We start from the raw sequence: 17809 nt of genomic DNA on the forward strand, positions 1-17809 counted from the left end.
CATCACCATTACCATCAACCTCTCCATCTCCATCTCCATCACCACCTCCATCTCCATCCCCATCCCCATCTCCATCACTATCTCCATCACCATCCCCATCACCATCACCATCAACATCAACCTCTCAATCTCCATCTCCATCCCCATCACCATCACTATCTCCATCACAATCACCATCACCATCACCATCTCCATCTCCATCTCCACCACCAGCAGTATTACTATCATCATCATCATTATCATTATTATCATCGTGTCACATTAATTATGAACGCCGTTAAAAATCATCATTCTTGTCACTGCCACATTTATTAACACTAGAATATAAGACCCGTTGCTTCGCTGACGGAAATACCAATCTTTGCTGCGATGGCTAATCTATGGGGGAAGAAAAAAAAAGGTTCCTGGGAGATCCAGCTCTCCGTGCAGGGATAATCAACTGCGTGTTGGCATTTGCAGTGTTGACACCAGTGTCCATGTACCCATAAAAAATTTTACATTTTTTTTGGGGGGGATTACAAACACTCCCAGGAGTTTCCCGAATCCACCGTAGTTTGATTTATTTAAATCCGTTAATCCGTTCTCAAGTTATAACACGACAAACAAACAGACAGACAGACGCGGCTCCTTTTATAATATAGATGATTGATCACTCATGTTTGATTGTTTATTGTCGTTTCATCCTGAGAAGCAATGAGCCATTAGCACTGGGAACCAAGTCAATAAAATCGAGCAAATCCACAATGTAATGATCTTGAACATGTTATATCATACATTTCCAAGTAGCCAGAAGATCTAACATCACACATAAAAACAATGTTCATCTCCTTCGATAGTTATTTTTGCAGAATACATCTTCCAAGTGGAACAATAAGTTCCCCTGAGTCAAAGGTCGAAAAGAATCTTGGGATTTGCTCCCAATTTGTCAGCAAAAAGCTCCAAGTTATCCTGAAAGAGTGAGATGCTCTGCCATCCCTCTTTCTCCGAGAGATTATCTGCTCCCATTCTGGCGTATAGCTCCTTCGGTCTGGTGTTCCAGGAGAGAACGATCCAATTCATGCGATTGCATCCTCTCTCGACCGCACTCTGCACAAAGAGACCAGAGAAGAAAAAATCCAGTACATCTCTTAACAGACAGGATGCACTGGGCAAGCAGAATTTGTTAACACATCAAGGAACAAATGCCACATATTTGTGGTTTGGACAAAAGGTAGAATAGATTTTGTTTTAGAGCTAGAAAAAAAAATGAAACGGTGTTTTAGCAGAAGACCGAGAGATGAGCAATGCCAATCACTTGTTGCAAGTCATTGTTACCTCCGCCACCGAAGGTGGATGGAGGTTATTTTTACCCCTGTCTGTTTGTAACTTGCGAAAATCGAAGATTTTTCAAGTATATTGGTTCGTCTTGTGCGTTGTTACTTGGCAAAAAATCTTTTGGGGACAAGTATGTTGATCACTCCGGTTTGTGTGTTTGTTTGTCTGCTCACTTATACTTGCTTACAGAAACAATTTTAAACCGATGTTCACGAAACTTCACCAAATGGTTGAGGTCGTGGTCCGACAAAATCCTATATATTTTTGAGATCAAAAGGTCAACATAGGCCAAAGGTCAACCACTTTTTCCAAATTTCTAAAATCCTCAATTTTCATCCGATTGACTTGAAATCTGAATTGGATTTGCATATCAGCTAACTTAATGCAACCACCAACTATTTTTGAGGTTAACATAGGCCAAATTTCTAAAATTGTCAATTTTCATCAGATTAACTAAAAATTTGAAGACTATTTGCATATCAGGTCACTGAATGCAACCACCAACTATTTTGGAGATCAACATAGGCCAAAAGGTCAACATAGCCAAAAGGTCAACATAGGCCAAAAGGTCAACCGCTTTTCTCAGATTTCTAAAATCCTCAATTTTCAGCCGATTGACTTCAAATCTGAATTGGATTTGCATATCAGCTAACTTAATGCAACCACCAACTATTTTTGAGGTCAACATAGGCCAAATTTCTAAAATTGTCAATTTTCATCAGATTAACTAAAAATTTGAAGATTATTTGCATATCAGGTCACTGAATGCAACCACCAACTATTTTGGAGATCAACATAGGCCAAAAGGTCAACATAGCCAAAAGGTCAACATAGGCCAAAAGGTCAACCGCTTTTCTCAGATTTCTAAAATCCTCAATTTTCAGCCGATTGACTTGAAATTTGAAAAGGATTAACATATCAGCGAACTGAATTCAACCACCAACTATTTTTGAGATCAACATAGGTCACAAGGTCAACATAGGCCGGATTTCTAAAATCCTCAATTTTCATCCGATTAACTTGACATTTGAAGAGGATTTGCATATATGGTCACTAAATTCAACCACCAAGTATTTTTGAGGTCAACATAGGCCAAAAGGTCAACATAGGCCAAGTTTCTAAAATACTCAATTTTGATATAATTAACTTGAAATTTGAAGAGGATTTGCATATATTGTCACTGAATTCAAATTTGCATATCTGGTCCCAACTATTTTTTAGGTCAACATCGGCCAAAAGGTCTTTGGTCAACAAATCATAGGCCGAATTTCTGAAATCCTCAATTTTCATCCGATTAACTTGAAATTTGAAGATAACTTGCATTCTGGTCTCTAAATTCAATCACCAACTATTTTTGAGGTCAACGTAGGCCAAAAGGTCAACAAAGGCCAGATTTATAAAATTCTCCATTTTCATCCGATTGACTTGAAATTTTAAGAGGATTTTTCACATCTGGACACTGAATTCAACCACCAAGTATTTTTGAGATCAACGTAGGCCAAAAGGTCAACATAGGCCAGATTTCTAAAATCCTCAATTTTAATCCGATTAACTTGAAATTTGTAGAGGATTTGCAGATCTCGTCACGAAATTCAACGACCAAGTATTTTTGAGGTCAACATAGGCCAAAAGGTCAACATCGGCAGATTTCTAAAATCCTCAATTTTCATCCGATTAACTTGAAATTTGAAGAGGATTTGCATACCAAGTCACTGAATTCAACCACAAATTATTTTTGAGGTCATCATAGGCCATCAAATTATTTTAGGGATTTCTCAAGTATCGTGCTATGCACGACATATTTTTTGTTTGTTACTTGCCGGAAAAGATTCCGGCAAGTATGTTGATCAGTTGGTTTGTTACTTGCCGGAAGAGATTCCGGCAAGTATGTTGATCGGTTGGTTTGTCGGTCTGTTTGTCCGTGTCTGTCTGTGCGCAGCACTATGTCTACACCGTTGCACGTAGAATCACCAAGCTTTACACACATATTGGTCTTGCCCTGGAATAGACTGTGCCCAATTTTTAACTCTCTCGGCCCAAGGCCTCCATTATGACGTCATAATTTGATAATTTGACAAGTACAAAACTTCATCCGATCAAGATGCAATTTCTTGAGCGCCATGTCGGCATAAACCCGTAGAGAAAAAAAATAATGATGACGTCATCGGTCACGTGGTTCGGCCGCCATCTTGGAAAAACCGAAAAGCTTTGCACCTCTATATCTCTGAAAGTGCTGAATAGAAAAAATTGACATGGCTCATTGAAAAGAACTCTCCATGGTGAATAAAATATGTTAATGATGATGTCATAGCTGCCTCCATTATGACGTCATCATTCGACAAGTAGAAAACATCCGATCAAGATGAAATTTCTTGAGCATAATCTAGAAATAAATTAGTTTAGAAAACAAGTAATGATGACGTCATCGGTCACGAGGTTCAGCCGCCATCTTGGAAAAACCGAAAAACTTTGCACCTCTATATCTCCGAAAGTGCTGAATAGAAAAAATTGAGGCATGGCTCATTGTAAAGAACTCTCCATGGGGAATAATATATGTTAATGATGATGTCATAGGTGCGTCCATTATGATGTCATAATTCGACAAGTACAAAACTTCATCCGATGAAGATGAAATTTTTTGAGCATAATCTAGGAATAAATTAGTTTAGAAAACAAATAATGATGACGTCATCGGTCACGTGGTTGGGCTACAATATTCGTCCGAAATGGCCGATACAAAAAGTGTATTCCGGCAAGTCCTTGGTCTCTGATCGATTTTTCATTACTTGCCGGAAAAAATTTTCCGGCAAGTATGTTGATCTGTTCGTTTGTTACTTGCCGGAAAAATTTTCCGGCAAGTATGTTGATCTGTTCGTTTGTTTGTCTGTCTGTCTGTTTGTCTGTCTGTTTGTCTGTTTGCAGCACTGCGTCTACACCGTTGCACGTAGAATCGCCAAACTTTGCACACATATTGGTCTTGCCCTGGAATAGACTGTGCCCAATTGATGACGTCATCGGTGACGTGGTTCGGCCGCCATCTTGGAAAAACCGAAAAACTTTGCACCTCTATATCTCCGAAAGTACTGAACAGAAAAAATTGAGACATGGCTCATTATAAATAACTCTCCATGGGGAATAAAATATGTTAATGATGACGTCATCAGTCACGTGGTTCGGTCGCCATCTTGGAAAAACGGCAAAACGTTGCGCCACTATATCTCCAAAAGTGCTGAACAGAAAAAATTGAGACATGGCTCATTGTAAAGAACTCTCCATGGGGAATAAAATTTGTTAATGATGACGTCATATGTCACGTGGTTCGGCCGCCATCTTGGAAAAACCGAAAAACTTAGCACCTCTATGTGTCCAAAAGTGCTGAATAGAAAAAATTGAGACATGCCTCATTGCCTCATTGTAAAGAACTCTCCATGGGGAATAAAATATGTTAATGATGACGTCATCGGTCACGTGGTTCGGCCGCCATATTTGTCCTCAATGGCCAATAAAAAAGTACATTCCGGCAAGTCCTCGGTCTCTGACCGATTTTTCATCTGTCTGTTTGTCTGTTTGTCTGTCTGTCTGTCTGTCTGTCTGTCTGTCTGTTTGCAGCACTGCGTCTACACCGTTGCACGTAGAATCGCCAAACTTTGCACACATATTGGTCTTGCCCTGGAATAGACTGTGCCCAATTGATGACGTCATCGGTGACGTGGTTCGGCCGCCATCTTGGAAAAACCGAAAAACTTTGCACCTCTATATCTCCGAAAGTACTGAACAGAAAAAATTGAGACATGGCTCGTTGTAAAGAACTCTCCATGGGGAATAAAATACGTAAATGATGACGTCATCAGTCACGTGGTTCTGGCGCCATCTTGGAAAAACCGAAAAACGTTGCGCCACTATATCTCCAAAAGTGCTGAACAGAAAAAATTGAGACTTGGCTCATTGTAAAGAACTCTCCATGGGGAATAAAATATGTTAATGATGACGTCATATGTCACGTGGTCGGCCGCCATCTTGGAAAAACGGCAAAAATTTTCACCACTATAACTCCAAAAGTGCTGAACAGAAAAAATTGAGACATGGCTCATTGTAAAGAACTCTCCATGGTGAATAAAATATGTTAATGATGACGTCATCAGTCACGTGGTCGGCCGCCATCTTGGAAAAACCGAAAAACTCTGCACCTCCACATCTCCAAAAGTCCTGAACAGAAAAAATTGAGGTATGGCTCATTGTAAAGAACTCTCCATGGGGAATAAAATATGTTAATGATGACGTCATGTATCACATAGTTCGGCCGCCATATTTGTTCTAAATGGCCGATAAAAAAGTACATTCCGGCAAGTCCTCGGTCTCTGACCGATTTTTCATTACTTGCCGGAAAAAATTTTCCGGCAAGTATGTTGATCTGTTCGTTTGTCTGTCTGTTTGTCTGTTTGTCTGTTTGTCTGTCTGTCTGTCTGTCTGTCTGTTTGCAGCACTGCGTCTACACCGTTGCACGTAGAATCGCCACACTTTGCACACATATTGGTCTTGCCCTGGAATAGACTGTGCCCAATTGATGACGTCATCGGTGACGTGGTTCGGCCGCCATCTTGGAAAAACCGAAAAATTTTGCACCTCTATATCTCCGAAAGTACTGAACAGAAAAAATTGAGACATGGCTCGTTGTAAAGAACTCTCCATGGGGAATAAAATACGTAAATGATGACGTCATCAGTCACGTGGTTCTGGCGCCATCTTGGAAAAACCGAAAAACGTTGCGCCACTATATCTCCAAAAGTGCTGAACAGAAAAAATTGAGACTTGGCTCATTGTAAAGAACTCTCCATGGGGAATAAAATATGTTAATGATGACGTCATATGTCACGTGGTCGGCCGCCATCTTGGAAAAACGGCAAAAATTTTCACCACTATAACTCCAAAAGTGCTGAACAGAAAAAATTGAGACATGGCTCATTGTAAAGAACTCTCCATGGGGAATAAAATATGTTAATGATGACGTCATCAGTCACGTGGTCGGCCGCCATCTTGGAAAAACGGAAAAACTCTGCACCTCCACATCTCCAAAAGTCCTGAACAGAAAAAATTGAGGTATGGCTCATTGTAAAGAACTCTCCATGGGGAATAAAATATGTTAATGATGACGTCATGTATCACATAGTTCGGCCGCCATATTTGTTCTAAATGGCCGATAAAAAAGTACATTCCGGCAAGTCCTCGGTCTCTGACCGATTTTTCATCTGTCTGTCTGTCTGTTTGTCTGTTTGCAGCACTACGTCTACACCGTTGCACGTAGAATCGCCAAACTTGGCACACATATTGGTCTTGCCCTCTAATATACTGCGCCCAAATGATGACGTCATCAGTCACGTGGTTCGGCCGCCATCTTGGAAAAACCGAAAAATTTTGCACCTCGATATCTCAAAGTGCTGAACAGAAAAAATTGAGACATGGCTCATTGTGAAGAACTCTCCATGGGGAATAAAACATGTTAATGATGACGTCATCAGTCACGTGGTCGGCCGCCATCTTGGAAAAACGGCAAAACTTTGCACCACTATATCTCCAAAAGTGCTGAACAGACAAAATTGAGACATGGCTCATTGTAAAGAACTCTCCATGGGGAATAAAACATGTTAATGATGACGTCATCAGTCACGTGGTCGGCCGCCATCTTGGAAAAACGGCAAAACTTTGCACCACTATATCTCCATAAGTGATGAACAGAAAAAATTGAGACATGGCTCAGTGTAAAGAACTCTCCATGGGGAATAAAATATGTTAATGATGACATCATAGGTCACATGGTTTGGCCGCCATCTTGGAAAAACCGAAAAACCTAACACCTCCATATCTCCAAAAGTGCTGAATAGAAAAAAATTGAGACATGGCTCATTGTAAAGAACTCTCCATGAAGAATAAAATATGTTAATGATGACGTCATCGGTCACGTGGTTCGGCCGCCATATTTGTCCTAAATGGCCGATAAAAACGTAAATTCCAGCAAGTCCTCGGTCTCTGACCGATTTTTCATTACTTGCCGGAAAAAATTCCGGCAAGTATGTTGATCTGTTCGTTTGTTTGTTACTTGCCGGAAAAATTTTCCGGCAAGTATGTTGATCTGTTCGTTTGTTTGTCTGTTTGTCTGTTTGTCTGTTTGCAGCACTGCGTCTACACCGTTGCACGTAGAATCGCCAAACTTGGCACACATATTGGTCTTGCCCTCTAATATACTGTGCCCAAATGATGACGTCATCGGTCACGTGGTTCGGCCGCCATCTTGGAAAAACCGAAAAATTTTGCACCACGATATCTCCAAAAGTGCTGAACAGAAACAATTGAGACATGGCTCATTGTAAAGAACTCTCCATGGGAAATAAAATATGTTAATGATGACGTCATCCGTCACGTGGTCGGCCGCCATCTTGGAAAAACGGCAAAACTTTGCACCACTATATCTCCAAAAGTGCTGAACAGGAAAAAATCAGACATGGCTCATTATAAAGAACTCCATGGGGAATAAAATATGTTAATGATGACGTCATATGTCACGTGCTTCGGCCGCCATCTTGGAAAAACCGAAAAATTTTGCACCTCCATATCTCCAAAAATGCTCAATATAAAAAATTGAGACATGGCTCATTGTAAAGAACTCTCCATGGGGAATAAAATATGTTCATGATGACATCATCGGTCACGTGGTTCGGCCGCCATATTTGTCCTAAATGGCCGATAAAAAAGTAAATTCCGGCAAGTCCTCGGTCTTTGACCGATTTTTCATCTGTCTGTTTGTCTGTTTGTCTGTTTGTCTGTCTGTCTGTCTGTCTGTCTGTCTGTTTGCAGCACTGCGTCTACACCGTTGCACGTAGAATCGCCAAACTTTGCACACATATTGGTCTTGCCCTGGAATAGACTGTGCCCAATTGATGACGTCATCGGTGACGTGGTTCGGCCGCCATCTTGGAAAAACCGAAAAACTTTGCACCTCTATATCTCCGAAAGTACTGAACAGAAAAAATTGAGACATGGCTCGTTGTAAAGAACTCTCCATGGGGAATAAAATACGTAAATGATGACGTCATCAGTCACGTGGTTCTGGCGCCATCTTGGAAAAACCGAAAAACGTTGCGCCACTATATCTCCAAAAGTGCTGAACAGAAAAAATTGAGACTTGGCTCATTGTAAAGAACTCTCCATGGGGAATAAAATATGTTAATGATGACGTCATATGTCACGTGGTCGGCCGCCATCTTGGAAAAACGGCAAAAATTTTCACCACTATAACTCCAAAAGTGCTGAACAGAAAAAATTGAGACATGGCTCATTGTAAAGAACTCTCCATGGGGAATAAAATATGTTAATGATGACGTCATCAGTCACGTGGTCGGCCGCCATCTTGGAAAAACCGAAAAACTCTGCACCTCCACATCTCCAAAAGTCCTGAACAGAAAAAATTGAGGTATGGCTCATTGTAAAGAACTCTCCATGGGGAATAAAATATGTTAATGATGACGTCATGTATCACATAGTTCGGCCGCCATATTTGTTCTAAATGGCCGATAAAAAAGTACATTCCGGCAAGTCCTCGGTCTCTGACCGATTTTTCATCTGTTTGTCTGTCTGTATGCATGTCTGTTTGTTCGCAGTACTACGTCTACACCGTTGGACGTAGAATCGCCAAACTTTACACACATATTTGTCTTGCCATGGAATAGACTGTGCCCAATTTTTAACTCTCTCGGCCCAAGGCCTCCATTATGACATCATAATTCGATAATTCGACAAGTACAAAACTTCATCCAATCAAGATGCAATTTCTTGAGCGCCATGTCGGCATGAACTGGTGGAGAAAAAAAAAAATGATGATGTCATCGGTCACGTGGTTCTGCCGCCATCTTGGAAAAACCGAAAAATTTGCCCCTCTATATCTCCGAAAGTGCTGAACAGAAAAGATTGAGACATGGCTCATTGTAAAGAACTCTCCATGGGGAATAAAATATGTTAATGATGATGTCATAGGTGCGTCCATTATGACATCATAATTCGACAAGTACAAAACTTCATCCGATCAAGATGAAATTTCTTGAGCATAATCGAGGAATAAATTAGTTTAGAAAACAAATAATGATGACGTCATCGGTCACGTGGTTCGGCCGCAATATTTATCCAAAATGGCTGATAAAAAAGTATATTCCGGCAAGTCCTCGGTCTCTGACCGATTTTTCATCTGTTTGTTTGTCTGTTTGTCTGTCTGTGAACAAGATATCTCAAAACGTTGTGGAAGGATTTGGACTAAATTAGGGAAAGACGTAGTGTATGTGACAAGGACGAAATGTTTCGAATTAGGTAAAGATCCAGTTTCGGATCCAGCTTGTAGAATTTTTGAAGTGATTCTTCACCATTGGAAGATAGGGCCAAAAACGATATATAGCAGGATATCTCAAAATGTTGTTGACGGATTCGGACGAAAGTTGGTGGTGAGGTTGTATGTGTGACAAGGACAAAGAGATTCAATTTTGGTAAAGATCTGAATATGGATTTGGATAAGTGGATTATTTAATTCTTAAGTGATTCTTTGCCACTGAGAGATCAGGCGAAAAGCGATACATAACATGATATTTAAAAAAACGTTATGGACGAGTGGGGTAGGTGAAGTTATGGACAAGAACAAGCTGATTCGATTTTGGTTCAGGTCCGAATCCAGATTCGGCCTATCAGTGGGATACAAAACATAACCTGTTCAGCATGGCGGAGGTATGCTTTCTTCTGACTGCCGTTCTCGTTTTGTCATTTGTCCTGATTACGGTTGCATAAATCAGTCGTTGTTATGTGAGGCAAGCTTTCAGAAGAGATGATGATGATAGTGTGCATCGTCATTTTCGATGAATCTTTCCCCTTCGTTGGCATGCTCACTAATCATTGTGCCTTGTGTGATGGCTGCATTGGCCTTTGCGGGGCCCACAGCGTCTACTGCAAACATCGCAGGTCTTTGTGGAGATGGACGTTGGCAGGTTTTCCTTTCTTGCCTCCACTGTCTCTCGATAGCAAGTCTCCCATATTCAAAGTAATCCAGGCCTTTGCGGAAAATGTCACGCCAAGCTGACCTGTTTGTGGCCTGATGTTCCCAGGTGACAACTGGAATGGCACAAGACTTGAGTTGAGACTTAAGAAGGACGTCCGTATAGCGCTTTGCCCACCACGTGACCATTTACCAAATTTAAGTTGTCCACAGAAAAACGCTCTTGGGATTCTATGGTCTTCCATGTGTGTGAGGTGTCCTGACCAGCAACGCTGGGTTTGCATCAGGAAATACTCAAATCCTTGGATACGGCAGTTGGCTAGGATTGAGGTGTTAGGTATTCTGTCTCGCCAGGTGATGCCAAGAATCTTACAAAGGCATCGCATATGGAATTGATCATGGCGTTTGATATGGCGACGATAGGGTGGCCAAGATTTGCATCCATATAGGATTGTCGATAAAACAACAGCACGATAGACACTGATCTTGGTGTCCAGGCAAACAAAGAACTAAGAAAGGCGAAGGACTTGGCGAAAGTTCATGCCAAAGGCGAAGAACTTGGTAGAAAGAAGAGCTAAAGGTTGCCTGACACAGCAACAACCAATGTGAGAAACTGATGTGATCACCCAAGGGGTTAACAATGAATTGCAACAAGTGATTGACACTGCTCATCTCGAAGGGTCCCACAGAAGAAACATCCATACATTTGATCACATTACTGAACTGTCTTATTATTTGCCAATAACACACTTTTCACATTGTCAACTGCTGTATTTGAATTCACCTTAGCAACTGCTTGCATAAGAGATGTACCAAGTCCTGCACCTGCAAACAGGAATATATGAAATGGTGACATTTATACAGGAGAGTGTAATGGTTCACCATCGCGATTATCAGGACGAGCATTGCAAATCAATTGCCTTTCTTAATCAATGATGTGGAACCAATAATCATATCTTACTTTAGATTATACATGTGCAGCTGTTCATGAAAACAACCATGATAGACACAATGATCAAAATCAGATAAAGCATTTCTTCCTTTATCCTGATGACCACTGCTTATTCAATGAACTGGGTTAGTTCCATGGTGATGGTGATCAAACCAACTATATTGATGAAAACAGGTTATATTGTTATGCTTTCCCCTCTCCCACCTGTGTTGAAGAGCAATATAGAGAGACCTTTCCGAAATCTACCAACCCCTCCCTCCCACCAAGCCTACTCGACTGGTGACAACAGATATCCGTCCTGAACAACCATCTACCTCTGTGTTGGGGACTAACATAGAGATCATCCATGTAGACGGTGCGCCCCTTCCAGGAGCCGTAGGTGTAGGAGAAGGAGCTGTAGCCCACCGTCTGGTTGGACTTGCTACACACGGCCACAAGGAGATTGACAAAGGGTTCCGTGCAGAAGGCATCTGCTTCCAATTCTGCGAAACAAACATGAAAGTTACAGGAATAGTTGGTAAGGTGTGTGTTTCCGAACTATAGCTATAAGGATTTGCAGAAGGCAAGACGAATTAAGCACCATTCAAAATGGAGATTAACGAATGGGTTTGACTGGGCAGATCCACCTTTAGTTCTGAGAACAGAAATGCATTACATTTACACCTTTCAAAAACGTGTGTGCAAATTAATAATACTCAAGGAAGGGGGAATCTGAATAAACCATGGTGCAAAAGTTGACACATCAAGGACTAAGTACAGCACCACATATTTGTGGTTCAGACAAATTGTGGAATAACTTTCGTTTTAAAGCTCTAGACAATGTATAGAACTGTATGTGAGGAGAAGGAGCAAAAATCAATCCTATTTTACAGCCTTTTTCAAAGTAAGATACAGGAAGTACTTTGTCCAACACAATTTCATAAATAAAATCAACAAAAAAATCTTCAAATTAGCAATTCAGTTCAACACACGAAAATATTTCTCAATTAAAAGACACTAACAGGAGGAGTACCTTGCGTTGCCCAATGATGTTCTCTAATCCTGTTGGGATTTTGCAGATATCAATTTGGATTTTTTTTCTATTTTTTTGCAGGTGCGTAAAGCACTTCCCTACCTACACCCAATAAGGAGAGAGAGACCATCTTTAGAGGCCATTTTTCCCCACAGGGCAGGGGTTGGCCTTTTTTGCGCACCGTGGTCCCATTTTTGAAGCAATGTTTTATGGCTGGACGCCCTTCCTGCCACCAACCCTGTTAGTCGCCTTTTTGCGACGCACAGGTAATTACCAGCAAACTGGTGCTCAATTTGCCGACCTCGGAAGGATGACAGGCTGAGTCAACCCCCCTGGCGTTAATTCAGCGATCAACCGGGATTCGAACCCAGGATCCTAGGATCCCAAGCTGGCACCTTAACCGCTAAGCCAACACCAGGCTTCTACACCCAATAAAGAAAATGTATATTTAAATACGATATCACACACACACATACACACACACACACACACACACACACACACACACACACACACACACACACACACACACACACACACACACACGATATAAAGCGATTTTTAAAAAAATCCCCCACAAGGATTTGTTTTTCAAAAATTTAATTTTTTTTTGCCTTAAACACTCAACGGAACTCACTGATGAATCTCTGAAAGTTTGACGACGATCCGTTCAACCATCTGAGAAAAATGGTCCACAGACACAGACAGACCATACAAGCGGCTCTCTTGAAGCATAGGCCTACATGTTTTAGATGTATTAGGGTCCTTTCTTTTAGGATCTATGTTACCATGGAAAAATGTAAAAACCTTCGTTTTGCATGCATTTGATCATTTTTATTTCAGTTTAGTTGATCGATATTTCAGTTTTACTTATCTCAGTCTCAGCAACAAGAATTACTACGCACTCCCGCAGAATAGTGCATTGGTCTTGCGTTGCCCATTATTTGAGGATGAAATAGTGATTAAGCAGCCCTCAAAATGAGATTCTGAGTTGCTTGCCTCACAGAAAATGTCAAGTTATCCAATATCCTTTGAACTGATTGTTGATGATGGAAAGAGCTACTTCCATCTGGACTATATATAACCACAGAACTCAGGGGCGGATCCAGGGGAGGTTCACGAGGTGCGCGTGAATCTCCCCCCCACCCCCCCTTCTACCTCCAATCCCCATCTCACCCTCCCTCCACCATATATGTAGGGGAGAGGAGGGAGAAGTTGAGGGGAGGGGGGAGGTAGGAGAGGAAGGGGAGTGGCTCACGTTTCTGAGTGAATGTGGCTCACGTTTCTGAGTTAAGTGTGTTGCCGATCAGGAAGAAGAAGAAGCCATACTACCAAATTCGTACACTTCCGGAATTGTTTGATTTATTTATATTCAAATGTCTCCAAAAAAACGAACTTTTTATTTTCAATTTTTTTTTTCTTTCCCTAAAACACTCCCAGGCATTCACGGATGAACCTCTGAAAATTTGATGAAGATCCGTTCAGCCATCTCTGAATAAAACGCGGACACACACACACACAGACAACTCGCGTTTATATCTATATCTATCTATATCTATCTATCTATATAATTATAAAATTGAAATCTTGCGTGTTTGTGTGTAACATTCGATCGGTCCGGGGGCGTGGCTTACCCCTTTGAGAGAGTAGTAATATCCACCATTTTATTAACTCGCATAGCTTTGAGGCCTGTTTTGTAGGCCCGTGGTGTCTTGCTCTCTCTCCCAGCTTTATTTCAAATCAAATTCGATATATCGTTTCATTTTTCACAGTCGCTAACATAATTTTTGACTCGGTTGAAAAAAAACGGGAAGAAAATTGCGCCACGTTGATATACGAAAATACACCGCCTAAAATAACAGGCATACAGTATATATCTTCGTTATTTCATTCAACATTATTACCCGGAAGTAAAATATGTTTCAGGAAATTACCGAGAGATATTTCTTCGATTTTTTTTATTATTTATATGCGCATACACTTTAAATAGGTTTATTTGAAATCTTTAATTTTCACAATGTAATTTATTTGTCATTTGATGATCGGCAAAAATATGTTTCAGGAAATTACCGAGAGATATTTCTTCGATTTTTTTTTATTATTACCGCTTCCATCTGATTTCATTTTTATCGATGGTTTTAGACTCGGTAAAAGAAATAATTGAGAACATTCACGCACACACGGGAAATTGCAGAGATATATTTTTAAAATCGCGCCACGTTGATATACGAAAATACACCGCCTAAAATAACAGGCATACAGTATATATCTTCGTTATTTCATTCAACATTATTACCCGGAAGTAAAATGTTTCAGGAAATTACCGAGAGATATTTCTTCGATTTTTTTATTATTTATATGCGCATACACTTTAAATAGGTTTATTTGAAATCTTTAATTGTCACAATGTAATTTATTTGTCATTTGATGATCGGAAAAACGATAGCACAAAAACAATACTATTTGCAGGAAGAATGTCGTATCAACCCTCCGACGGCGCTACGGACGCGGACAACGAATCACACCTCACGTCTATGGATGCGAATAGCAACATTCCTTCAAGTTCTCGTGCGGAAGCAGTATCTCCGAGGGGTGCTGAAACAGACTATGGGAGATCACGACGTCTTCAGCAGCAACGAGAAAGCCAAAGGAAGAGACGACATGCTGAAACGCCTGAGCAAAGGTCACAGCGCCTTCAGCTGCAAAGACAAAGGGCAAGGATGAGAAGGAGTGCTGAGACGGAGGAGGTGAGAGCGCAGCGTCTTCAGTCTTCAGGAGGAACGAGAGAGAGTCAGCTTGCGAAGGGATGCGGAATCTGCAGAGGAGACGTCACAGCGCCATCAAGAGCAGCAAGAAAGAGATCGTATGAGGAGAGATGCGGAATCTGCAGAGGAGATGGCACAGCGTCTTCAGGAGCAGCGAGAAAGAGATAGGATAAGGGAAGTTCTTGAGACAAGGCAGAGAAACGCGCAGAATGCAAGAAATTTCACTTCTGCTGACGTCGGTGCGATGGACAAGATTTGTCCACATTGTAGAGCGCTTCTTTTCCAAGGTGAAACAGCTCATTTTTGCTGCACGAATGGAAAGGTGTCCTTGGGAAATCTGGGACCTTTACCCCATCAATTACACAATCTGTTTGCCGGCGATGGACCCACAGCGAACGAATTCCGCAGGAACATCAGACAATACAACTGTCTATTTCAAATGACATCATTTGGAGGAAGCCAAGTTTCTCCTCGGCATGGTGCATGGAGCCCATCGGTCATAATTCAGGGTCAAATACATCATCGTATCGGTTCCTTCTTGCCAAATGCGGATGAACAACCGAAATTCCTCCAAATTTATTTCTTAGATCCACATGACAGCATACAGTTGAGGATGCGGATACTCACCAATGCTGGTATTCACCGTGATGTAGTTGGAGCATTAGAGACCGTATTGAGACAAGTGAATCCTTACATTCACTCGTTCCGCATGGCACGCGAGGAAATAGGCAATTTGCCAGAGGCGTTCGTTCTTATTGATCCCAACAGGAGACCAGCTGGTGAACATGAGAGGAGGTTCAATGGTCAAATCGCTGATGAAGTGGGTGTCGTTGTGAAGAATACTGTCGATCCTCAAGCTAGAGCGCGTCACATTGTATTGAAAGCAAGAGGAGGAGCGCTGCAAAGTATTTCTGAGTTGCACCGTTCTTACGACGCACTCCAGTATGTTCTCTTCTTCCCATTCGGAGATGACGGATGGCAGCCCGAAATGAACATGACCAATGGCAGGAGATTGACTGCCATGAAATACTACTCCTACCGAATAATGAACCACGAGGATGAGTTCAACTACCTCCTCAGAGGGGGGCGTCTGTTCCAGCAGTATCTTGTTGATATGGCAGCCAAAATGGAAGGCACAATATTGGCGTTTATAAGACTGAACCAGGCATTGCTGAGGTCTGCTACATACAGTGGCTTCACTGATGCTCTCAATGACAATGACGATTTGTCCAACATCGGACGCTGCGTACTACTGTCATCGACATTTGTAGGGGGGCCGAGGTATATGATGGAGCGATGTCAAGATGCCATGATGTACGTAAGAAAATATGGTAACGCGACCTACTTCATCACTATGACGTGTAATCCAAAGTGGCCTGAAATCTCCAATAACCTGTTTCCTCACCAAAGTGAGAATGACAGACCGGATCTCATTGCGAGAGTGTTCGAGTTGAAGAAAACGGTGTTCATTAAATACCTCACTGGATCAGAAGGCTTCTTCGGGAACTGTATCGCTCACGTTGTGTGTGTGGAGTACCAAAAGCGAGGTCTCCCTCACATACACTGTTTGCTGTGGCTCGGTGAAGCTTCAAAGCCGAGACCACAAGACTTTGATCGATTTGTACAAGCTGAAATACCAGATCCCGATGAAGATCCAGAGGGACACAGACTGGTGTTGAAGCACATGATCCATGGTCCATATTGTTCCACAGCAACTGGATGCTGGAAGAATGGAGCATGCAGACACAGATACCCGCGGTCATATACTCCGTACACACGGTGCGGAGACGATTCGTACCCCATATATAGAAGAAGATCCCCAGAAATGGGAGGATTTGAAGGGCACCAAGAAGGGAGGCAACGACGACCTGTTACAAATCAGTGGGTTGTTCCCCATTATCTCTATCTCCTGAAAACGTTTGATTGCCACATCAATGTTGAAATATGCTGCTCTATAAAGTCGATCAAGTATGTTATTAAGTATGCCATTGAAGGTAGCGATCAAGCTACGTATGCACTGCGCACAAACGACGAGATAACGGAGTACTTGACGGGTAGATACATTGGACCTTCAGAGGCTGTTGCCTCCATTCTTGGATTCTCAGTCCATGACAGGAAGCCGGCCGTTATCCGTTTAGGAGTACATCTGCCAAATGAACAACAGGTATTTTTTGCTGGGAACGTTCGTGAACAAAGAAATAATCCCAATATGGCCAAAACCACGTTGACAGAGTTTATGGATCTTTGCAGATGTGACCATTTCGCTAAGACACTGTTGTACGTGGATGTTCCGAGATTCTATACATGGACCAAGAAGAGATGGCAACGAAGAAAACAGGGCAGACCGGTGGAGGGCAACCCTGGAATGTTTGAGGATGACATATTGGGACGAGTTTACACTGTTTCGCCGCGTACTGGTGACCTGTACTATTTCCGACTACTCCTCCACCACGTGAGAGGGCCGACTTCGTTCGAAGTCCTGAGAACGTGTGATAATGTCATTCTACCCACATTCAAAGACGCTTTTACAGAGAAATGGGTTTGCTGCAAGAAGACGCTGTCTGGCGCGAGACTCTGGAGGATGCTGAGAGGACACGCCTTCCCAGACCCATGAGGGATTTGTTCGTTGTGCTCCTCACACAAAGTGAAGTCGACAATCCATTGGATCTATGGGAACGTTTCAAGGAGGCTATGGCTGAAGATTATCTTCCAGCTCATCGACGATCTGCAAATGATCCCAA

At 41.8% G+C, this 17809-nt stretch overlaps 1 protein-coding gene across 3 annotated transcripts in view; it reads right to left on the bottom strand.

Annotated features, from left to right (window-relative positions):
* Positions 1 to 653: 653 nt before the first annotated feature.
* Positions 654 to 17809, bottom strand: part of LOC137430338 (thialysine N-epsilon-acetyltransferase) — a 54439-nt gene continuing 37283 nt past the window's right edge. For all 3 annotated transcript variants that reach the window (XM_068121133.2, XM_068121132.2, XM_068121134.2), the window contains 3 exons: positions 11606 to 11773; positions 11124 to 11164; positions 654 to 1086 (listed from right to left, as the gene is read on the bottom strand). In XM_068121133.2, coding sequence (XP_067977234.2) covers positions 886 to 1086; positions 11124 to 11164; positions 11606 to 11773 — 410 coding nt within the window. In that variant the 3' untranslated portion in view covers positions 654 to 885. The remainder of the gene's footprint in view (positions 1087 to 11123; positions 11165 to 11605; positions 11774 to 17809) is intronic.

Source organism: Myxine glutinosa, chromosome 6, assembly GCF_964187855.1.
Source record: "Myxine glutinosa chromosome 6, kmMyxGlut1.1, whole genome shotgun sequence".
Classification (NCBI taxonomy): Eukaryota; Metazoa; Chordata; class Myxini; order Myxiniformes; family Myxinidae; genus Myxine; species Myxine glutinosa.